The sequence below is a fragment of the Candoia aspera genome, chromosome 6, assembly GCF_035149785.1.
Source record: "Candoia aspera isolate rCanAsp1 chromosome 6, rCanAsp1.hap2, whole genome shotgun sequence".
NCBI lineage: Eukaryota > Metazoa > Chordata > Lepidosauria > Squamata > Boidae > Candoia > Candoia aspera.
In genome coordinates, this window is record NC_086158.1 from 99,371,836 (window position 1) to 99,396,685 (window position 24,850).

At 43.8% G+C, this 24,850-nt stretch overlaps 1 protein-coding gene across 1 annotated transcript; it reads left to right on the forward strand.

Moving 5' to 3' along the window:
- Window positions 1-4,374: 4,374 nt before the first annotated feature.
- LOC134499775 (protein NDNF-like) lies at window positions 4,375-23,105 on the forward strand. The gene is made up of 5 exons (XM_063306607.1): window positions 4,375-4,480; window positions 4,875-4,959; window positions 19,177-19,377; window positions 19,827-19,960; window positions 21,754-23,105. Exons 1-5 carry the CDS (start codon window positions 4,375-4,377, stop codon window positions 23,103-23,105), a joined length of 1,878 nt encoding a protein of 625 aa, XP_063162677.1.
- The last annotated feature ends 1,745 nt before the right edge of the window (window positions 23,106-24,850 follow it).

A 24,850-nucleotide genomic window follows, 5' to 3' on the forward strand; every position in this document is an offset into this window, starting at 1 on the left:
TGCCAGCAATCAACACCCAGTTATGCAAAAATCAACACTAGGATTAACACCAGATGAACAACCAAACAGCACGATACACCCTAATCAAGGGACTGTTAACTCAGGCAATCAACCAAGCCGCAAACAACAGCCCAATCAGGGAACTCCCAGGGAGAGAACAACACCCCCACCAACACAAGCAGGGCAAGCCACGGTCTATAAGCTGAGAGCGAGGCCCACTCCCTCTTCGCGCTGAAGACGCTGCCTAGCCTGGCAATGAAACGTCTGCAAGAAAACAACCAGGCCCAGAGAGCACCGGGGACTCCGCAGTTCAGCTTTCTGTGGATGGGCCAAAGGGACCACACACTCAGTGGTGAGGAGGAGGCTTCTCAACAGCTAAAACTGTCCTTAACTCACACAGATTGATTTTGCTGCCTGAAACAAAAATTGTACCAAATGCATACAAAATTATGTGAGCCACCACATCCTTACTCAGTTAGGAACCTTCATAATAAATGTAAAGAAAGAAAATGAGCCGTTTATGATAATAACAGTGAAGCTTTACGCGTGCATGAAGTTTGTGTTGCGACTTTTGTGATGCCGTAGTGCATCACCATTCCGGCATTATGGACATAGGAATATAAATATGTAACTTAATCTACTCTTTTCAGACAGATTTTGCTTTTTAATTTCTTGCTTAGCTTGCTCAGTGCTATTCCAAGTAAAAGGGTGTTAAAAACTGTAGGTGAATGATGAGCGAGAGGAAACCTGAGTGTTAGTTCCAGTGTTTGCTGCAGAGATATTAACTGATTTATTTGGGGAAAAGTGTCAGGTGGTGATCAACTAGCGATAGTTTTCACAGCAGAAAGATAGGAGACACTGTGTGATAGCAACGGGAAAAAAATAGGAAATTCTACCTTGCTAGCTGCTAGAAAGTTAAGATTATACACAGAATCTGCCTTTCTCGTATGCAGAGCTTCCAAAATCTTCAGACTTGTTTGCTGCCTCTGCCTTAGTACGGGTCTCTGTGGTTCCTTTGATAAATTAAATGAATATTTTCTTTAAGAAAGTGCACAAAGAATTATTCCATTACTCAGATAAATTACCTTTGATTTGCATAAGCCCGCCTCAGCTTTAGTTATCCAAGTCATCTTGATCTGAACAATCACCAGGTGGCAGCAAATAATCATCTGTGTCTCTTTGCTGCCCTCTAGTGATGGTCTGAATGTTTGCAGCCAAGATCTGGTAGCCCTAATAAAAACAATGAGAAGTACCATGCCACTCAACAGCCCTCATAATTCTCTAATATCTCCATGCTCATAAACTCCAGCCCATGCTTTGTGCTCATCTAGGACTAAAAACTCAAATCAGATGGAGGAACAAGTAATGGCTGTGGCTTCTCATTGATGGTGGCCCTCTGGGAGTGGAGAGAAAGCATCACGGAGCACCTGCCTGTTCTTCCCTAGACTGCAAAGCACCTCTGGGTTTGGAGTTCAAGACGATGAACCAGAGGAAAAACCCACCACCTTGAACTCCTAGGGCAGCAGCTTGCTGGCTGGGGAATTCTGGGAGTTGAAGTCCACACAACTTAAAGTTGCCAAGGTTGAGAAACACTGTCCTAGGGGAAAGGTGGGATAACCATTTAACAAATGAAATAATAATAAATTTGTGTCGATCCTCAATTTAAGTAAAAGGGAAATAGAGAATTTAAAGAGTAATTAAAAAGGCCTTAATTTAATGTTGGGACTATAGAGTGACCCAGCAAATCAGTGCAGTTGGCTATGGGTATGAGGAGGTATAATTACATTTTTGCATTTCTTTGTAACACAAAAATACACAACACTCGGCTTTCATTTTAAGTGCAGGAAATACAAGGTGGAGGAGAGAATCTCAGCTTCAGTTTGAGCAGCATGTCAATAACCCTAACTGCAATACAAAATTGCCTTGTGTTATTCGAGCGCTGCAGATACCACTGGGAACTGCACCCAGATCGCTGTGAAAATAATTGCTCATTTATGTTAAAAGTCTATAATTAGGCGGGAGAGGAAAAGAAAAGGGAGGATTCATGGGAAAGTTACCTTCAGTTCCAAATATATTAAATGGCTGGCTTGCCAAAAGGAAAAATTCACGACCACCCCTATTTCAGTTGAGCAGAATGCTCCTCTCTCCAGCTGGAAAGATCTTCCAGCGTAGCTTTCAGAAGTGTTTTTTTAAGAAGAGCTCCCCTCCCCCTTTGTATTAAAAAATGAAATGGGAAACAAGAGATACATAGAACAGAGGAGAAAACATGCATATTGTGGTATCAGTTCCTATAGAGGCAGCTGGAAGAGAAAAGGTCTTCTGTCCTGCTTGTCATGTTCACTGTTTCAGTGTGCACTGTACATCGTAACGTTTCCCATGCCATGGCACTGATGCGCGTTTCTGTTTGGGAGGGAGCTGCTGTGAGACCTTGTGCCAAGCTCTGTATCTGTACTCATTTGGATGGAATGTGTTTGGGTTATGTTCTCTGTTCAAGGCCTTTTCCCGCAGACCATCAGGAGCCGTTAGGAGCACCTGGGATTGTGGACTTGGGAAGATTCTACGGGGGGAGGGATCTCGTTTGCACCGAGGGTTTTTACTTTGCATTTGGCGCACTTTCATCATTCTCAGCTTTCTCCATGATCCTGCACGCTATTCTTTAATAAATCAGATATCTTTGAATTCCTGCTCATGAGTCTGATGGTGTTTTAGAATAGGCAACCATTGCACTGCTCTAACCCTAACTCTAATACTCTTGTTTTGAATTTATGGACAGCTTTTTTTTTTTTTTTTTTTGGAACTAATGGCTTTGTTGTGATACAAACCAAGTTGGAAGCTCCAGTTCTGCAAAAGTTGCTCTTAAAACCATGATCCTTGTACCACCAACCATTATGCATAGCCCGCTTGGCCCTTGTGGGCTCCGATTCCAGTTGGGGGTATTTTTATGGGAATATGCTTGCAAAAATCCTGATCTAAGTCACCTCCTGCATTTCTAAGGCAACTGGACATGTGGGGGGACCGGAAAGGAGAAGAGCAGAAAAAAGACGCTGCTGGGCTTGCCCCAAGTTTTATGAACAAGAATTACAGTTGGATGGAGATGGGAGCGACAAGGGTGACTTCTTGATCAAAACAGGGTCCTAGATTTGAAGATGTCTGTCAGGGTTTTTGCCACCCTTCATTCTGGTTCCTTTGTCTTGGACAAGAGGCCAGATGTGAGCTGGAGAGGTGTCATCAAAAAAGGGGAAGAAAGACAGAGGAGGTCAGTGGGGCTGAAGAGCTGGGACCTTTCACTAGCCAAGAAGCTTCCAGCGATGAACTGGCCAAGAGTTTGGAAGTGGGCTGAATGAAAATGGCTGTGGCTTCTGTAGTCACGACAGGGGAGGCTGACTGGAGGTGAACTGTCCAGCGTGTGGCTTCTCAGCTGGGGAAGCCACACGCTGGACAGTGGGTGTGGTCCCTCAGCACCAGGACCACAGCCAAAGCTGGAAACTCCTCAAATGTCCCCCCTCTTAGCCAGAGGGCCTCACAATGCAGGCAGCCTGGGATTCCCAAAAGTCCACATCAGCATTCCAGGGTTGATGGCTGGACTGGGAAGTTGAAATAAGAATCCCAGAAGACAACACTTGCTACCTCTGCAATGTCACCAATAGGGTTGTGCACAGAGCATGGTCAAAATGGTGGAGAGGGCTGCTTCGATGGTGTGATCAGAGGCCCACCTGGTTCTAATGTACGCTGCCCGTGTGATGCACAGTACCCCTCAAAGAAAACAGGCTGTACTAGAGGCCAAACCAGTTTGATCTCATGAACAGGAAATTTCAGGCCACCGCTCCTTTGGCACAGTGGATGGTTATGCGTTCGTTTCCTATTTGAAACGGATTTCTTTTCTTTCTATCCAAGATGAATGGTTGCAGTCCCTTTGCTAACAGCTTTACACTTAAGATAATTAGAACTTATTTGGATTTATGCTGAGTGCAGCCCTCAGCCAGCAAGACTCAATACGGTAGATTCATTCTCTTCTACATGCTCACTCCCAACTGATCAGGGAATAACAAACTCAAACATTTGCAAAAAGAAATCACGGGTTTTAATTTAATTAGCTGCTTTTAACGGCAGAACGTAAAAGCTATTTGCATAGCAAGACCATTTAAAGAATATCTACGTGCCTAATCATTCTGGGTTTCTTATTATGCAGAAATGCAGCTTCCACTTGAAGCATTTACAACGCTGTGCAACGCGGGGACTCACACAGCCCGACCACATTAAAGATGAGGTTTCCCTTCTTGACGCTTGCGCGTTGCGCCCCCTGCCGGCTGCAGGGAAGATATGCTGGAGCAGCAGCAGAAAGAGAAGTGAGGTGGGAAATAATAACGGATGAAAATGGCAGGAAATGCAGATGCCTCCAAGTGGAGTGTGAAAATTTCAGCTTCCTTGTCTTCTTTCAAGAATCTGTATGGTGTCATGGATAAAGGACAGAGGAAGGGAAGTAAGGGTGGAACAAGCCAGGCTGATCTGCAGGGCGAGTTTCTTCAAATAAAGGAATGAACGACGGCCGTCTTCTCTGAATCCCATCTGAACAGTTTTTCACAAGGGGAGAACTTGGCACAACCTCGGCAGGCACGGAGTTACTCACAGAGGGGCTAACGTGGATTGGGCCTAAGGTGTGCGTGCGTGCGACCCAGCTCTGTAAAATGACCGCCGGACGTAGGGCGGTCTGCAGGGCATGGTTAAAAGAGCCAAGGGAAAGGTGATGAGCATAAAAATACATTGACTTTTTTCAACATAGCCCCCTCTCTGCACACCTCCCTGTATGAACAGTAAACCGCTGCAAGGGGTTTGGAAGTGTGGGCGCCCCCGTTTCTTCTCCCCGACTTGTTCAGCGCAGACCCGCCACACGCAGAGCGCGCAAGGAGCCAAGTCCTTTGGCGTACGGCCAGCCAAAGGCGCAGAACGCGAACTAAAAAGGTGGGCTGCGGTTCCTAGCGGTTTATTTCCTTTTGATTTCATATGGAGCGGGGCGAAGGGAGGTCATTGCTGGGGGACACCCACACAGCCCACCCCGTGGCCGCAGGGAGGGCACTAAGCGCACGGCCTTTGTGCTTCTGAGGTTAGCTCTCAGGGGAGCGCAGCGCCGGATCAAGAGTTGGGGGGAATAACAGCGGTAGCATCACTCTGAGGAGTGCTCCGATTATTTATCCGGTTTTCTAGAGCCAGTCAAGCTTAGCAAGTAACTCATCTCAGATTTCTTTGCATCCAGCTCCTGACAGGAACTGCTCTAAGCTGGGAAGAAACCTTTGGGTCGAAGTTAGAGCTCAGCAGGCTGCACAATCTTAGCGCCGAGCATGAGCGAAAAATGCTCTCCGTCAGTCGCTTTACACGCCTGCCACGAAGTTGCCCGAACTTGCTACTTAGTGCTGCACGCGTCATATTAGCTGCCGGGAGCAAACCCGTGTCAGCTCCGGAAGCTTTGCAGACGGAGAGGCTCGTTAAGCACATTCCTCCACAGGCCCTTACAGCCAAGGACTGATCAGGCGCCTGGGCAGTTGGGAGCGGGCAGTCATGAGTGAGAACGAGCTTGCTTGTTAGGCACTGTAAGACAGTGGGAGAGGGAGTGATATCGGAGGGAACGGTTTAACTTCAATGCTTGGCGCCAAAACGGTACTCGGAGTTTTGCGACTGTCCTGTGTAATCGGATTTTTAATAAAGAATTCTCTAAGCTTTCTGATGGACTGTCCGGAGAATTTCTTGAGTTAAGATCCTGGTACTGGGGCCGTCACACTCGTTCACATTTTAAACAACCGAGTAAGCACTCCGTCAATTGCCGCATGTGTGTCTTCATGGATTAGTTGCTCCTGCATTGCATTGGTAATATAAGTCCCCTTCTTCAGTTAAAACCTAGAAAATGAAGGAAGTATAGTTTCATTGTGTTGGACTGATTGGGGTTATTTTTAAAAATACTTCTGTACCTGCAGGGGTTGTGCCATTTTTAGAATTCCGTCTTGCCACGTGTGGTGGGAAGCCTTTATCTTTTTAGGGTTAAAAAGAATCAGCACCACTTTCCGTTTCAGCAGTTCTATACTGTATTTGCAGCAGCTTAAGTCTTTTCTCCCTTTCAATTTTAAAAACGCAGCAAAAATTATGGGGCATGGCTTGATCAGGCATTAAACCAAGAGATTAATGCAATGTTGTCTAGCTCTGTATGGGAGCTCAAGGGTTTTAATAAGCAATGCTTAAAAAAAATTGCTCAGCAGAAGCAGATGGAGTACATTAAAGCTAAACATCAAATTGTATTGCTTTCTCTGCAGCCACTAGTCTAATGTATTGCCCATGTTTGCTTCTAGGTTCATAAGACACCCAGCTAAACAGGAGAAGAAATGTAATTATCTGTTCAGGAATGGGGCACATCTTGTGACATTCAGAAGGATATTCCTGCCAAAGAGTTGCTTTCTTTCAGAAGGTTAATTACGATTAAATGAGATGAGTGGGGGAAAAAAGAATCTATTAACTCAGTGTTTCTCAGACTTGGCAACTTTAAGACATTAGCCTGCTGGCTGGAGAATTCTGGGAGTTGAAGTTCTTAAAGTTGCCAAGTTTGAGAAACACTGTATTAACTGGGGTTTTGCTTTAGCTGCATCTGCTGTTAAAGCCTCCATTTACTCTGAATATTTTGTTAAACATTTGTTACAACTTCCAGCAACCAGCCATTTATTAATTTATCATTCACGCAGTTTACACAGCCCTGGGGAAATGGCAATTTCTCTGTATTTGTTACAACAGGTAATAAATGCAGTTGTTTATGTGGCAGAAAGAAAAAACAGCACGTATCTCTGAGGTGAGGGTCACCGGACCTGGGGCAACATTGAGATTTGCAGAAGTACCAAGCTGACCACATGATCCCAGGTGCAGTGCCTCAACCCTCTGAGCTTCCATCAAATGCAGAGATAATGTGAAAGGGAAGATAAGAGAAAGGAAAGGCACTGAAGAGGTTCTGCTGCTCCTTCACTTTCTGCCTGGCAGAAGACCTCAGCTGGAAACTCAGGGCCACTGATGACATCACTCAAAGTCAGTCAAGAATCCAACAGAGGAGAATCTATGTAGCTTGAGGTTGAATTGTGGAGTCCTTGGTGCTCTCTGAGCTTGGTTCTTGGCTTGCAGATGCTTCATTACCCAACTAGGTAACATCATCCGTGCGAATCACTCATCATGGCTCGCACTGATGATGTTACCTAGTTGGGTAACGAAGCGTCTACAAGCCAAGAACCAAGCTCAGAGAGCACCAAGGACTCCTCAGTCAAGAATCCATAGCTACATTCCTACAAGGTCTTAGCTCAGTACTGTATCAGGCTTATACAATACAGGGATCCCTTAGGTAGTGAGCTGAATTTTTACAACATGCCAAACCACCAAAAACCTAACCAAGTTTAGTGCTAACTCAGTTTGGCATGTTGTGTGAATACACCTGCTGGTTTTTCCATGACTTGGTGAAACATGTACAGGCCAAAATAGCTATAATAGGGACAATTGTATTTATTCATGTTAAGTGGACATCTGTAGGGATTCATGCTGAATGTTAGGAGTGAGTTATAATCTTTATCCAACCAAACAAATCCCAGCCTATGTCCTCTGTTCGTTTCCTAGATATATTCTCTCTCTCTTTTTCCCCCCAAGAGTTTGAGGTGGCTTACATGGGAATCTTCCTTCATTTTATCCCCACCACATGAACCCCTGTGAGGTGGGTTGGCAGGGGGGAGAGAGAGACTGGCCAAAGTCCCTCAGGGGTTCCCGTAGCTGAGGCTTGGCTTGACCCAGAGGCTCCCTGGTCCTAGTCCAGCACCTTCACAACTATCTCACACTGGGGAGAGAATTGGTTGGCCGTTCTGCCTCTGTCTTCCACGCACAGCCTCCTGTCTGACACTTTCCTCTCATTTAGCACTACACAGTTTTTATTGTTAGGGCTCAATAGAGATCAGAACCCTGATCTCTTAATGCTATAGGGCTACGGGGTAGCCATTGTAATTAACCACTAGTGGGAAGGGAACTGTGGTTTCAATGAACATCTAAAGGAGAGCCATCTGTACAAGTTAAAAGACTAATGAAGACCTAGGGGAAGCAGGGAAATATAAAGATGAGGGTGAAAGAGAATTAATCTTCAGAATATGATGGCTTGCTGTGTATTCCTGCAGGCAGTAGTGACAAGCTGGTGTGGGCTGTCGAACTCCATGAGGAAATAATTGGAAACCTATTTCTCTCCCCTCCTCACACACACATTTTTTTTAAGGTAGTTTCAGGAAGATAAATGGATGGTATTGAAATGTATTTGCACAGTTAAAAGGAAAAGGTGGTTTGAAGGATGAGGAAGCTCTGGATTGGCGTGAGAATGGAGATGCTGAGTAATATGCAGCCGGCTGTACGTAGTAAACTCATCGGTCATCTCTTGGCCTGCCCTTCTCCCCTTAGCAGTCCTGGAGGTAGTAGTGACCGACATCTGTTTTAACTTTCAAGAGTTCAGGTAAAAACTTGCATTTTTTCCACTGATTGCTCCTTGCATCCCTAGGGATAAATGTTGGTCCTTTGCTCTGTCAGGTCCCTAACTGGGCCGCTACATTTGCCCCACTGAGGTTGTCTTCGTACAGCAACGCCAGCACTGAATCACACTTTCGTGGTGGTTATTAACCAACAACACTCACTGGAATAAGAAAGGTGCGTTGATTTATTCATATACAGTGTGATGATGCTCTCAGTTGTTCTGGCATTTCAACTCCCAGGATTTCCTACCAGCACAGCCAAAGCTCAAAGATCCTTACAATCAAGCAGGAAAGGGTTACTATCCCCACCTTACAAATATGAGGCCAACTGCTTGTAGCTCATCTGAAGCCACCTAATGAGCTCAAGACAGTGTCTTGTTTGGATGAAGCCCGTTCTGAGCTACCGCCTGACCTTTTAGCAGTTCACTAAGCAGGGTTAGCAGACCCTAACATAGAACCTGTCCAATGTGTACTAAATTCCTCTTCACATTCCGTTGCTTAATCAGCTGAAATAATTTCTTCCTGAATTTATAGGAATGATTACTGAACCTGCCTCTTTAACATGCTACTTTTAGGCAAATCCACATTCCCTTTTGTCTCCTTCGGGTTGAGTATTTCTTCTGGTTACATACCTCCTATTTTCCTGATGCATTCTTCCACCAATCTACCAATGAAACAAATCATAAACTTTGGTTTGGTATATACAAAAAGCTGCCTAGAGCTAAGTTTGAGTTTTGGGCCACATAGGCAATTTCTAAGACCTAACTGGGTTAATACCTTGTGCAAACCATAAACTTAAGGTGCCTTCACAAAGCACACTATGGCAAAACCACTTGATGGGCCTGTTAGCAGATCGCTAGGAAAGCCTTTGGCCCAGGAGAGATCAGAAAAGTCACATACCAGGCATTTCTATAAAAATAATTTTATTTACAGAAAGAAAACATATTTATAGGCTCTCAGTGAGAGCTGCTTAACTCTCTACATGCCTACACAGAAGGGAAACTGAAACTAAAACAAGTTCAGGCAAGTTCCTCCCTTAGGCAATGCAACCATTAACACTTAAACTGAGGACAATTAAATTTGACCTCTTCACCCAGCCAGAATGATTAGTTACCATAGTAACCTTAATCTGTAGTAGAAAACATATTAACAGGGCCAACATGATAGATGAACCAGATCTCTTTGCCTTCCATGTCTTGAAGAGACACACAGACTTTTAATCACTGTTACAGATTTGTCTATCGTGCATTAAGTTGAGCAAAATATATTTTTGCTGTCTATTGCCACAGTATAAAATATGGCTTACATCCCAGTCACTCAGAGCATTCTTTGCTTAGTTGACTTAGTGTGCCAAGCTGAAGATTCCTGCATTGAAAGCCATTTCCGGTAGCCATAAATGGAAATGCCAGTTGTTGCATAAGGGAACCATTTCCCTGAGATCTGTTCATAACACATCTGCAGCCTTTACTAGGGATGAGAGTTGGGATGCTGCTTGTACAACTGGAGGAAAGTTCAGCGAATGGAGACGTGTTTCTATGTTGCCCATTTCTTTTTAATCACCATAAAAGTCCCTTGTGCTGCTGTTATGGGGAGTGGGGTGGTAGAACCCTTCATGCTAAATGAATTGGCCTAGGGTGCGCTTTGTAATAATACCCAGAAGAGGACAGGGAGATCACGCTTTCCTCGAGAGAGAGAGAAAGAGGGAAATCCATTCTTCTCAGGGCTTTGATCCAGCATCCTGCAAAGAGCTGACTTGAGGCTTAATAACTCATTAAAGAGATATCTGTCTCCAACAGTGAAAACAAATGGTATCTTTATTAGGGTTATGAGACCTGGGTGGTAAAAATCCAGACAATCGCTAGGTGGCAGCCCTCGAGCAGTCAGCTGGACGGTGTAGTCTGCAAGCCAACCGCCAAGCTCAGAGAGCACCAAGGACTCCACAGTTGAACCCTGGGCTACAGACATTCGAGTCATCTGGATTTTTGCAGCACGGATCCTTCCCTGTGTGTTAACTGTGCAGCTACAAAAGTCTAAGGTACAAATAGAATGCAAGTTTGTAATTGTTTTTAACTCTGCAAATACTTTTGCCTAGAATTGGGTAAGATGGGCGACTGCTAGCATTATGCCAAAAGTACCTTCTGCATTTTTCTTTAAGCATTGCTGTGTTGGCAGAATGCTGGGAAAGCCTTTAGCCCAGGAGAGATCAGAAAAGTCACACACACCAGGCATATCTATAAAAATAATTTATTTACAGAAAGCAAAACATATTTAAAGGACTTAGCTCTCATTGAGAGCAAGCCTGGCTTGCTACATATCGGCAGAGAGAAAAAAGAGGAAGTAAGAAACAAGTCTGGGCAGGATCCTCCCCCCAGGCGATTTGCATGAAGCACGTGAAAGGAGACAATCAAATACAACCTCCTCACCCGGCCAAAATGATTAGGTACAATAGCAGTCTTAATCGTTAGTAGGAAAACCTCAACATGCTGTTCCAAGCAGAGCACTATCTCAGTTAAATTTGCTGGGTTGGGAGCACAGACAGTTTGTAGTTCCTATGAGGCTACAATGTGTGTGTCCCTATACGATCACCCCTCTGGGTCTGGCAGCATCGATTCAGCCGCAGGGAGGCCATCGTCATGGAATAGCTCCTAAGGCCCTTTCAGATCAGGAGCCAGGCGGCCACAAATGGGTGGGGAAATGTGTAGCACAAAAACAGCGGTGGCAGCAGCATCTTCTACCCCTTCACAACAACATGCTGAACAAACTCTAAAGAATCCTGAAATCCTAAACATTGAGTTCACACAGGATCTAGGTTTTCATTTAAAGAAAGATAATGAACAGCATATTTTTCTGGAAATTTACATTTCTCTGTAGAGATAATACCAAGAGGGTATGGCAGCATCTAGCCAACCTTGAAAGCTAAGAAGGATCAGGCCATTTAGGTCTTGGACGTAGCACCATCTGGGAATCCCAGGGGCACACTGAGAAGTCAGAGAGAAGATCATCTCAGGAGAAGGCAATGGCAAACCACATCCACAGTGTTGCAAGATGACTTCATGGAGGACTTCAGGAGTTAATGTAATGTCCCAGGACACTAGTGCATTTATGGAAATGCAGCATTTGGGACCATCCATAGAATGTAGCACCCTCTTAAAAAGCCTTCTTCGAACCAAGATACAGCCAAGGTTTCCTAAGTTAGCTTTCAGCCCAGTTCCCCACCCTTTATTCCTTTTTGGTGGTTTTGGTTATTCTCTGTCCACCATGATGTATGGCATACATGATGGAACACCTCTTTCTGCTTAAATAAACAACAGAGACAAATAACACTCAAAAGGGATGAAGTTTAATCTTTTGATGGACAAGTCTGTAGTCCAGCCATGACCATTGAAGCAGTTCAAACCAGCTGCTTATAGAGACATTGTTTAATGGGTGAGTGAACTGGAACAATATAGCCAGTGGGTTTTGCAAACCCAACCTAATACATTATTTATTTTATTTATTTTAATTTTATTTATCAAATTTTTATCACTGCCCATCTCCCCCCACAAGGAGGGACTCTGGGCAGTTATCATTTGATTTTACTAGTAGCCAATCAGTAATTATTCAAATAGATTTCTATATCCACTTCAAGCCTTCTCTTGCCCCAGTCATCTTAATATTGTGTTGGAGGAAGGGAGGGGTGGGGGAAGCCCAGGGACATTCAACAGGAAAACCATTTAGGTCAGCAGATGTCATGCAAAGCATTTTCCCTGGGTGACCTGGATAATATGTATTTAGCCTTTTTCTCATGTCTCTGATTGGACAATTGGACTCTGGTTGAAATAAGTAGCTACTGAGGTAACAAAGAGTGTAAGAAGGCTCAGATGGGGAGCAACCATCTTTGTAACCACTGGATTGGTATAAATAAAGCTGGACTAAACTCTCAACAGCAGTGTGTGTGCTCACACTCATTCTTTCCATTAACTTTTCCACAACCCTAATGAATTTTGTGCTGCCATATAAGGCAGGCCAGTATCTATTTCTCTCACATTATACGCAGGGCTCAGTGACAGCAATTTGTGTGAAGTCGTGCCATGATGCTTGATTTGCTCCTGATGCTCTACTGTGTAATCCTCATTTTCTCTTGCTTAGACCTTGGCCAAATCCTTACATTTTCAGAGTCCTGTGAGGTGTCAAACACCATCTGGTTATAATTTTTCACACTTGCTTCTTTCCCCATTTATGGATCAAGGAGAGGAGATCAACAAGACTTTTACTGCGTTACAGTTTTGGAGAAGGATGTATGATGTGGAAATCCCTTTAAAATGTAAGATGCTGTCTCAAAATCAGTGCCAGTTTGAGCTGCAAAGACAGATTTACCTGGGACCTTTTCTTCCATACTGTTACTATTGCAGCTAATGAAAGTTGTCTCATTGTCGATACTACACAACGCAGGGAAGAGATTGCAAATGATAATGGACTGCAGAATACCAAAGGCTCATTCATTCAAAGTCCCTAATGTTTGTACAAAGACAATTATTTCCATTCCTTGTCCCTAGATCCTTCATCTCTTGCAAAATGGACTTTTTAGCTTCCACATTTCAATCTCAGGGAGCCTTAAGACTTGCCCTCACCGTAGCCAGCCAAATCATCAACATCTGCTAGGTGGGATTTGAACATATTTGTTCAATTTTTGCAATCAAGTACAATTGTGTCTACAGGTCCCATGGGGAAGGAAAAGGGTTTGGCAATTGCTTAACGTCTATGCCGAATAAAATATTCATAGTGCCATAACGCCCCTGAGCCCCGAGGCTTTAAATGTAGGGCTGGGATAGCAAATGTGATTGAATGTTTAATCCTTTTGCCCATATGTGGCCTCCAATCTGTTTAGGATTGTTAAAATTCCAAAGTATTGTACTGCTTTCCCTGGAGGGTATTGGGAAGAATTAAGGGTAGTATCTGGAACAGATGGGATGTCGGGAACTGAAAGACAGGAAAAAATAATAATTTTTAAAAGGGGGCAGTAATTAACTCCTTCCATGCCTGCTACTCTTAGAAGGAGGGTTATACAGAGTCCGCCATAATGTATCCATCCTCCAGGCTTTTCAAAGGCACAAAACTAAGAAAGAAAGAGAGAAATATTGTGATGTCCCCAGGGTAGGACATCGTATTCTCAGGCAGGAATCCAGGACTTCATCAGTAGTAGGAACAGGGGAGTCACCAATCACAATCTGGCTGAGCCGGTGCTGGCACATTTTGAAGGCAAGGCAGCCATTCATGTTTCTGAAGACACCCCCCACCCATTAGTCTTAAGACCACGAAATTTATTTATTTAACAAATTTATATGGCTGCCTATCTCATTGAACATGACTCTGGGCAGCATACAACCAACAATTAATACAATGTCACAGCTGTTAAAAACTTTTTAAAAAAAGCAAGATTCTGAGAAAAAATCCATCTAAACAACATTGTGCAACCATTATGCAGGCTCCCCATGGGTCCCCAAGGTTGCTGGAAAAACCACGTTTTCAGGGCCTTCCAAAAACCTAACAGGGGTGGGGCTAAATCCAGAATCTGCAATAAACCCTGGGTACTATGGAAACCCAATGCCCATTTTCTTCCACTGAAATTCATTTGGGATCATGCTGAATTCAGAAAATCTCCAGAACATCTGGATGCAAAGTGTTGATATGGCATAGGAGTGAATCCATATCCCCAAAGCAGTTTGCAACAATGGGAGGTGTAAGAGACCTCTCCATTGTATAAGTAGGATGAGAGATCAAGGTTGTATCCCATCTTTGTGAGCATATCTGAGACCTTATGAGAAAGAGGCCAGACAACTTTAAATGGCAGCAAAGAGATACAGAAAATCCTATTCTAATTTTGAAAGCTTGTTTGTTTATTTGGGTTAGGTACTGTATTTCTTTCAGGAACTCAAAAGTAGCATTCGTTGTGTTACTTCTTCCCATTTTTCCCCACAAAAAAACAATGGGATCAGTTGGACCAGGGGGTGGCTAGCCCAGCATCTGGGTTGAGGGTGGATTCGAAGCTGGGTCTCCCTGCCTGCCCCGGGTCCGACACCCACACCATTACACAGCAATGGCTGTCTTGCAGTTATGGACACTCCAGGAAAATGGCTGTTGCTGCAGTGGGTCACAAAACACCAGCTTATCAGAAAGCCAAAAGAGGAAGCCGCTCCCTGCCACCAGTTCTAGCCCTGCAGGATGTTCACCATCACTCAATTTATCCTTGCCTTTTTATGAACAGGCTGGACATACTTGCAAGCAGAGGACCATGCTGTATCAACTTCCTTTTTTCCCCCCCACTAACATCCATCAAATGGACCCAACACAATTGGCCAGGATGTTGTCCTGCAAGTATCACATGGGACTCGGGAGCCCTGAGGGCTCTGCTGGGCCTTCTCAGGCCTCAGACTTTGTCTCGACTTTTCATCCTGAAAGCTGCTCGTCTTTAACGTGTGGCCTCATTTGCTAGATGGTCCTTGCTGAGCGTCTTAACTCTGCTTAACTGCTGCCGGCCTCGTGGGCTTTCCTGCAGCTTGACTGTCCAGCCAGGATGGATTATGCAGCTGCAACTGTGCTTCCAGGTCCCAGCCCTCACAATCCTTCCCCAAAGGGCATCTATACTGGTGTTAAGAGAAAGACAGCCTTACCCCACACCACACAGAAGGCAGGCTCTTCCACTTTCTCTCCATGGTGAGATCATGCAAGTTTAGTTGTGGAAAGGAGCTTGGAGGACAAGATGTCCCAGCATCTGTTCGTCATAGGAAACTTGCAACTACAGCATCTCCAAGAGATGGTTCCAGGGTCTTGCTCCGAACGGCTCTTTTGACATTTCTCCTAAAATCTAACCCAAGCCTGTTCTTTACAATTTCCATTTACTCTTTGCTCCATCTGGGACTTGAGGACAGCTATCATATCCCCTCTTGGTCTTCTTTTTCAGAGTGAATACAAATAGATCTTTCAAATGGGGCTGACAGAACTTGGTTTCTAGGTTCTTAGCCAATGAACAGGACGATGTTTGTGTTTCCACAGGGCAGATGAAATTCTCCCTTTGCATAAGATCCCAACACATGGGATCTTGATATATCCAGCATCAGCAGTAGGTGCAAAACAGTCCTGGGAAAGCCTGCATTGTTTGTGCTATGTGCTTCTTTTTAAAAATCCTCTGGTTTGGCCTAATTATTAACAGGAGCTCCTCATGATGATGACATATTGTATATTGAATGTATTAGAATTGATCTTTAAGTGGCTGCATTTATTAAAGTGATGGTGGGGACCCAGTTCTAGTATTTAATTCTCTGCCATATGTTGTTGTTTTTAGTTGCCATCAAGTTGTTTATGACTCATGGCAACCCTGCGTATAAGAGAACAAAATGCTGCTCGGTCTTGCGCTGTGTGCCTGGCTGTTCCAATGTTTGCATCTGTTGTTGCGGTGATTGTATCAATCCATGGCATTGAAGGTCTTCCTCTTTTCCGCTAGCCCTCGACTTTACCGAACATGATGTCCTTTTCAAGCGGTCTTTCCTGACGATGTGCCCAAAGTATGGGAATCTAAGCCTAGTCATCTTCATCTCTAGGGAACATTCTGGATGTATTTCTTCTAAAACTGATTTGTTTGTTTTTCTGGCAGTCCATGGTATTTTCAATAATCTTTGCCAACACCACAATTGAAATGCATCAATTCTTCTTCTATCTTTGCAACTAAAAATCAGAATATAGGATTACCCTGTTAAAATGATGCACAGAATCTGGGGTAATGCAGTTATGACCTTTTACAATTTCAGTACGAGATGGGGTGAAATATGTTTGCTTGTTTTTCAGTTGAAATGAAGAATGTTGGGAAAGGCGGAATGAAAGAGAAGAAGAGGATGACCATTGGCAAGATGGGGCACCCCTGGAAGACCTGAAGGACCAGGTGGAGGACAACAGATCATCCTGGAGAAATGTTAGTGTGGTCACTAAGAGTTGACATCAACTTGATGGCACGTAATCAATCAGCCAGTCAGTCAACGTCCCAAAACACACTGGAGCCAGATTAGCTTGAGTTTAATAGCTAGGTTTATTGTGTTCAGATTTTTCTAGCCTACATCTGGCTGACCAAACCTATGGCTACATTTCCATTGTAGCAATCCTGTCCCTACATCTAATTCAGTTATACTACATATAACTATGTGAACTTTATAATAACATCCTACTGAAATTCCAATCCTGTGCATTCTTATGTGGAATTAAACCCCATTAAACAAAATAGCATTTACATTTGAATAAAATATGTTCAGGATGCAGCTGCAAATTATTTTTTAATGATTGATTTTAATAAAACAGAGGCTCACCTTTCTGTTTTACTGAGATTAAAATTATATTGTAATTATATTACAATAGGAACATTCAGTAATTGCTCAATCATGAGATGAATTGTTTTCCTCAGTATTCTTGACACCCAGAACTCCCAAGTAGCACAGCCAGCTGGGTGTCAACTCAAGTTGACATCCAACCCATCTAGAAGTCACCTCTGCAGCCTTACTTTGTATTTTGGCCAACCAGATCTCTCTGCTCTTGCCCTTGGCTGATGCTACACCTTACCTGTTGATCTGCACATTCTGCAACTTTTAGATACGACTTTAGAATGGGAATGTTCCTCCAGATGTGGATGAACGACAACACCCAGCATCTGCGGTCAGCAGATTGGATGGAAAGGGGATGCTGGGAATTGTTGTTCAGCTGTAGCTGGAGAGCCACGGGTTCTCCTTTTATGTCTTTAAGGCACGAACTAGAGAAACCAAAACAGTGCACCTACAAAGAAAAAAATCCTCCCCTTTTTTTCTTCAAGGCATGGAGATTTTATTCCAGACTGAAATCTCCATTCCACAACCTTGGACACAACTGTGGCTGAAAATATTTCTGGAAGTAGGCCAAATCCATCCAATCCCCTAGAAAAAGTAGAGAGGAAAAGAGGCAACCTTAGGCAAGCCAACACCACAAAGGGTTAAACAAACACATCCACCCACAGACCATCTTTTGCATGTCTGCAAAGGCCCTCTTTAAGCAGCCGCCCCCCTGGGGTCGGGGCTCCTGCTCAGCCCTCCTGCCCGCCCACCTGCCTCCCTCCACAGAGGACCTGCCCTCGTTCTCAGAATATCAGGGCTGCAAGTTCCCCTGAGGAGCCCTGGGAATGAGACCTTCTGATTCCAAAGATCTCCGCGTTGCAAAGGTCTGAAGAGCAACCAAGAGCCCTTTCACCTCTCCAGCAATCCTTCTGCTTTGAAAATTAGCAGAAAGTTCAGTTTGTCCTGCTGAGTATGTTTCTCAGTTCTGTTTTTTCATCTGCCAGCAAGGATCTCAAAACGTCTAGCTCAGGGGCCGTCCTTCTGAATTCTCTCACAGTTACCTGATAACATCTGGCTAAAGGTAAGGTAAATAACATGTTGCTTTTCCCACCAACCCTCCCTTATTTCTTTTAAGTCCTTAGAATAATTGTCTTTAACCAGTGGATATTCTGTTTAGGATAAATCTATTTCCTTTGTTACAATTCTTGCATCTAGTGGATCTGCCTCTCTCTGACTTTTCAGTCTGTGCAATGTATTACTCGCAGATGGCAGCACGCATGCAAAATCCTGGCTTATTTACTGTATAGAGAAGTATGTAGGCATTTCTGTCATAAGAGAACACAAACCAGGAAGCTGGAAAAAAGCCATTTCATTTTATATTCAGAATGCTAATATAAAAGGTTTTGAATATGCTATTTGAATAAGTGTAGAATCAAACGTTACTTACTGTTTAATTCAAAAATAAAAGCTATTATGGAACATCGCTGATTAAACATACGCTGATAATTATTTTAGTCTCAAAAAAGTAACCTTTTTAAAAAAAATACCGTTACAAAAGCGACTTCCTTGTTCTTGTATTTTTGCAGTTTTATGTTGTCCCTTGAATTGTTTGCAAATCAGGTGTTTTTAAAAATATATTTCCTATTTAACATGTAGATCAGCTTAAGGAGCTACCCCTCAAACTGTTCCAAGAGCGCCCCCTGCCTGCAGACACCGCAACTGCTGTATCATCTATTTGCAAGCCTTGGTCCTTCTCATCTGCACTTTTCTGTCCTTTTCCTCCTGTCTTAAGATTTAAAATGATATTCCTTCCAAATGACCGGATGACTTGCACCCCCAAGTCTCCTTAAAGCAAAGATAATCAATGTACCAGCGCAAGGGAGGAATCTCTCTGTCATTGGAGGGAACACACGTGGTTGCAGAAGCCGGTGATATTGAGATTTTCTTCCCCAGGGGATCCACTGAAGAAGCAAGAGGCAAAGGAGAAGATCAGTGCCTCATTGGTAGTATCCAAATGGCTTGTCACAGATGATACACAGATGTTTCTCATAGATTCCACTCCTCCGCCCCTTCCTTAGTCTTTCACCAGTGCATTTGCCGTTACAGACCACGGGGCATCCCTCCTGGTGGTCCAGGGAAGTGACAGCCTCAACTCTAGATGGATTCTGAAGTTATATGAAATTTATACAGAGAAAGGGGAGGACCCAGAAGGGCAACTAACACAAGTAAAATGTTCCACCAATCCACCATTGTCATCTGCAATGCATGAGCTGCTTATTAGCAATCCATAACATTTAAGAAAGCCCATTTGATGTCTTATTATCTCCCAGGTCTGCAGCGCTGAAGATGTCTGGATCGCAGGCATGTCTGCCGTCCTGTTTTCTTCTGGTCACATGCTTCGGCCATTCTTTAGTCATGACTGTTGGTTTACAGCAAAACTTCAAGAGTGAGATGTTCAATTTCTATCACACACTGATGCTTGAAGAGGGCAAGGAAACAACAATCTTCCTCTCAAAAGAGATGCCTAAAAGGTAAGGGGCACCAGGCCCATCCTTTCCTTTCCCTTCTGGGTAAATACTGCAATCACTTATTCTACAGAATGATTCTTGTTTATGGATTTGAGATGAAAACCCATCTGTCCAAGGGTTCATTTTATGCCACCCGTGGGGTCCCAAATGCTGTTGAGAGTGAGAACTGCAGCAAAAAGTGTTTGTTTGGCCCTGGACCTTGGGGAAGATCTTCAAAGCCAGCTTCCCGTGGAGTTGCTGCCTTTCCCACGTTTCCAGGAAGGTGCTTTGACTATCTTGAGATTGATAAAACTTGACTGTAAACATGCTGTTTCCTGAAGTGAAATGTTCATGGGAATTCACCTTAGCTGAATAATTCCATCAAACTCTCCCTGCATCTTTTTTTCAGTTTGTACAGTCTTTTTTTTTTCTTCTGTGTTGGAAAATGAACCACAACATCCATTCATTTCCAGGTGCTATTTTGTTTTAAAAGAAAGCAAAATCTCTGCACTCTTCAGAGTGAGAGTCACCCCCTGTGATGTTCCCATTGAGTGGAGTATACGGGTGCCTAAGATATCGGCAAACTATTTTGGAAAAACAATTTCTGGTAAGCAAGAGAGAAGGTGAATCTCTCTCTTTCTCAGCTTTTCCTTTACCCATTCTGTTTCTCTTTCTGTTAGTTAGCAAGACCTAGATATTATATGAAGGGATGATTGACCTTGATTCATTTGGAACCTGATTTGTACAAACTATATTAACCAACAAGGTTTCCATCTATAATTAAAACTTAAAGCCTCAGCACCAGCATAATTGCTGCTGGGCTTGGAAGCTAAGCAGGATCAGGCCTGGTTAATACTTGGAGGGGAGACTCTGGGTGGTAGGCTAGAAAGTTGAAAAAAAAATTGCAGAAGGCAGCAGTAGCAAACCACTTCCATAAACCACTTCCTTTGTGCTGCCAAGAAAACTACATGGATTTTAAGCTCAGCATAAACATGACCTTTCATTCTTAAAATTATTTCCACATTTGTATTAATGTCTGTCTGTCTGTCTACCTTCAGTTTTAAAGAGAGAATGATTGAGAAAAAGGAGTGATCAGGCACCCAAAGTTGTTTCCAGGTTCCCAAAATTTTAAGTTTTAAGTATTGACTTGAGGTCATGATACTTCATTTCTTACTTTCAGGGATGAATGATGGCAGTGTAACTGAGCATCCAAGGGTAACTCAATCTGTACCCAGTGAATATTCTAATGATATGAATTCATCGTCTTAGTTGAAAGGGACTGAAATAATGTTTCCAATTTGGTATTCCAAAACCTCCATCAGGTTTGATTTATATTATATAATTTGATCAGTCCTAGGAGTTCATTTAACAGTTATACATAAATGACCAAAAAAACAAAATAAATAAACTTTATCATATATGAAACCAAATAATGGGAAATGAAATTGGATTGTATGAAGTAGAATCCCTTTTAGTGCAAGTGTCCAGCAGTAATAATGAAAGGCATCTCTGTGACTTTAAGTTCCATTATAACCTTACTCAGAAGAGGGTAGCCTTTTTTCTAAATAGGTGCCCATTCTTGTGAGGACATTTGGCATTTTGTGTCAGCCCCACCAGATAAACCAGACCAGGAAATCAACTCCACTGGAAGGCTAAAACTACTTTTATTGAGGCTGGCTAGAATAACAGAATCTTGCAAGTCTGTCTGTAGTGAACCTCCTCCCCTTCTTATATTCCAGTGAATCAGGGAGGTGTCTGCCTGAGCCATTTCCGAAAGTTATCTCATTGTTCTGTACTTAAAAAAATGTCTCAGCCCTTTTGCCAAGGTAATGGTTCTTATACATTTCCATCAAGATAATTTCCCTGGTTATCTACATGTTGAGAGTGTCTCGTGGGTGCTTTCAGAAAAAGTTGGCCATGGTGGGCATAGCCAATCACAGAACTGCTGCTTGCCCAGTGAGTTGGCTCCCAGGGTGCTCCCTGTCACTGCAAATAATTGTTCTTTGCGTCTGAGGGGGTGGGGAGCAGCTAAACACAATTCTCAATGAAAGCAGAGAGCTGCAACCAACCATCACTTTAACTGTCTTGTCATAAAATATTTTTAGACCCTCAAGAATTTCCAAAGAAATGCATGAAAGGGAAAGTTCTGGGACCTTTCTCACAAGAGCAAATCTTTTTTTGCCCAATATGCCACATCAGTTGCTGTAGATCCCAACTAGAAGACAGTGGACTACTATGCTTATGTACACCAGATGTAGGAAAGAGGAGTTGCATGGCCAAGGGAGGCAGAAGAGGAGGCCTGACTGCACCAGGCATCTATATTGTATTCACTGGTCAATGCATGCCTTTTCTATCTCCTCTTGACTTTACAAACTTTGCATGCCTTATTTTCATTGACAGATAATTTGAACACGCCGGAAGCCCTCAGGTTTCAGAAGGCCACAAAGAAGGTCTGGACTCTCTTTAGTTATAGAGGCAATTCAGTGGAAACCTACACAGGAGCATCTTACCATTCCACAGCCTACATGCTTGAATTCCTGTCCATCGAGAAAGACACCCACATTACAGTATATTTAACAACCGACCCCAGATCTGATCACTTTTATCCAGAACTGCCAGTGGATCCACGCATTGACGTCATTGACGTTGGCCCCACCACTGTAACTCTTGCTTGGAAGCAGAGCCCGAGTGCCTTGCCACCCCCAGGAAGCCTTCAGTACTGTCTCCTGGTGAATGAAAACTACAACTACAAAAGCTTATGTGCAGCAGAAACAGCCGCACAAGCTTTGGGAGTAGAATGGCCTCCCGCTTTGGGACTCTCTCCCTCCGCAGGTCGGCTGGCCCCTCAGCAGCTGAAGGCATTGTCCAGGAGTGAATTAAGCCTTAGTAAAAAAGGTAGCAGCGCAGCGGTGAAGCAAGTATGTGTGGGAGTCAGGAGCACCTACACAGTGTCCCACCTTACTCCTGGTGTTCAGTACTATTTTGATGTTTTTGTAGTCAATTTCCTCACAAACACCAGCGCTGCTTATACAGGAACCTTTGCCCGTACTCTTGAAAATCCTGAGCCCATCGTGAGCCAACTGAAGGATGGGAAGGTGGTTCAGTTAAGACTAGACGGAAGGAAACAGTCATTCTACACTTTGCTGTACCAGGCAAAGCAGAAACAAGTCCAGTTTGCCTTTCAGTCTTGCAGTGGGCAACTCCAGGTGCAAATATCCAAGGAAGGGGAAGTGCTGATGTCAGAGAGTTTTGCTGGCTTGAGGCATTTCATACTGAAAGGAAGGTTGGGAGACACATACCTGGTGCATCTCTGGTCCACTGGATCTTCAGCTGCATCCGTGAAGGTTCAGGTGTCCTCTCTCTTCCATAAGCCTTTCTTCCCAGCTCTCCCAGAGAGTTTAAAAATCAAGTCCTTTAACAAGCTGAGGAGCTGCAACTCAGTCACCATCGCCTGGCTTGGAACCCAGGAATTAAGCAAGTATTGCATCTACAAGAAAGTGATTGGGGAGGACCAGGCCTGGATGGAAACCAGGAAGGTTGATAGGTGCTCTGGGCCAGAGTCAAGGCAAAAAAGTGAAAAAGTGCTCTGCAAATTCTTCCATGATCTCAATCTGCAGCGGGCTGTGACTGCCGAAACCATTGGGGGCCTGGAAGCAGGGACGGCCTACTTGCTTGATGTGTATCTCATTGGATCCTCTGGGATTCCGGTCCGCTATTACAGCAGGGTTGTGAAGACAAGGAAGAGATGTTGAGCGTCTTCAAACACGTATTTCTGAGGAAAGGTGAAGCTGGAGGAACATCACACGAGAGTAGGGCTTGTGGTGGCAACATTCAGAATGAGCTGGGAGACAAAACCGTGTTTAAGTTGCAAGATCTGAGATGAAGAAATCTTAGCCTGGAAAAATAGATTTGTCCCTATCACCTCTCTCCTTCGTAACTGACCCAGAGTTTCCTTCTTCTAAGAAAACACCTGCCACTGGAATTAAATCATTCTTTCTCAAACCCAAGCCTACAAGATCAAAAACCTGAAGGGTGCATATTTTGTAAGACACCTGGTCAAAGACCATCCTAGTTCTGATTTTTCTTGAGTTTGCCTACTCCAATTCTGTCTTGTCAGAAATTCTTATCTGGAGTTGGATGCTCAGTGTGATGAACTGTTCACAAAACTCCCTTTTTCTTGCACTGTTTGTAAGCAAATGCTTCTAATTTGGCCCTTACAAAAAGCTGGAAGAACTACAAGAAGAGTAATCGTGACATAATCAAGCAGCTTGATTATTTGATCATTACCACTCGGTGTTTCTGCTCTGCCTTTAGAGAAAACCTGGAGGAGAAGGGAGGTGCTTCCCTCTGCCCCCCTTTGGAGTAGCCCCATGCTCTTGAAAGGACAGATATTGGGAGACAAACAGGTACCAAGAGAAAGGGGTAGGGCAACCGTATATGTCTCAGCCTTACCAGGTAGACCAGACAGGAATCACAACCAGATAAACTAATTCTATTTTATTGTAAAGCTACATTAAGAGAATCTTGCATAACTGAAAGTACAATTCTCCCCTCCCCCCCATCTTCTTACAGCCCAAGAAACTAGAGAGGGTCTCTCCTGGGCCTCTTGCCCTACCCACTATCCAGCTGCGGGCTACGCCCTGTCTTATCTGACTTTTCCCTAGGCAACATTTCTTTGTCCCGCTTCCCAAGGTCTTTGCCACATCCCGTTACAGTGGGTGGGTTTTAAAAGGTTTCCCATACCATAACAATATTTCCTAGCTGGAGAAACTGCTACCCACTTGGTTAAATAGTAATTCAGTTTTCCATAATGACCTCCAGGTTGGGGGAAGGTTACAATAATTTATATGCTAGCCATATTACTTGGTTGCTCTGGAAATGATGCCCTTAAAATGTTTTCATGGGATTTGTATTGGCTGTGTTCCCACAATACACTTAACCCGGTCAGTTAAAGATCTCACAGCTGTGTTTGCATAACTTGCAAAGATTGCTTGGTTTTAACAGTAGGGGGTCCTGGGCCTGGCTTATCTCTGAAGCTCAGTGTTTGGCCATGACCTTTCATTGGCAGGGGGGAGGATTTCATCAACTGACATCAGTATACCTATCAGGGAGTAACACGGTGGATGGTTCACCCAAACAATGGACAATCTTACTTGTGATTTACCTTGTTGTACAGACTCAAGCATTGTGTTTTATAAACCATAATTTATGGACTAAGGCAGTGTTTCTCAACCTTGGCAGCTTGAAGATGTGTGGACCTCCACCTCCCAGAATTCCTCAGCAAGTATGGCTGGCTGGGAAATTCCAGGGCTGAAGTCTATGCATCTTCAAGTTGCCAAGGTTGAGAGTCATTGGGCTAAGGTGTCATGTGAACCCAACCAATTTAGGTTTATTTAGCAGCCACCGTTAAGCCAAATTTGGCCAATCACTACTACCCCTGGTGCTTCCCTCTTACTGCTTCCATTGCTTGAAACATATTTGCTCCCCACCTTCCATT

Coding starts and splice junctions, on each gene's coding strand:
- LOC134499775 (XM_063306607.1), top strand. CDS start 4,375: ATGGCAGGAAATGCAGATGCCTCCAAGTGGAGTGTGAAAATTTCAGCT. Junction 4,481..4,874: donor TAAAGGACAGAGGAAGGGAA/GTAAGGGTGGAA, acceptor CGACTTGTTCAG/CGCAGACCCGCCACACGCAG. Junction 4,960..19,176: donor GCAGAACGCGAACTAAAAAG/GTGGGCTGCGGT, acceptor ATTATCTCCCAG/GTCTGCAGCGCTGAAGATGT.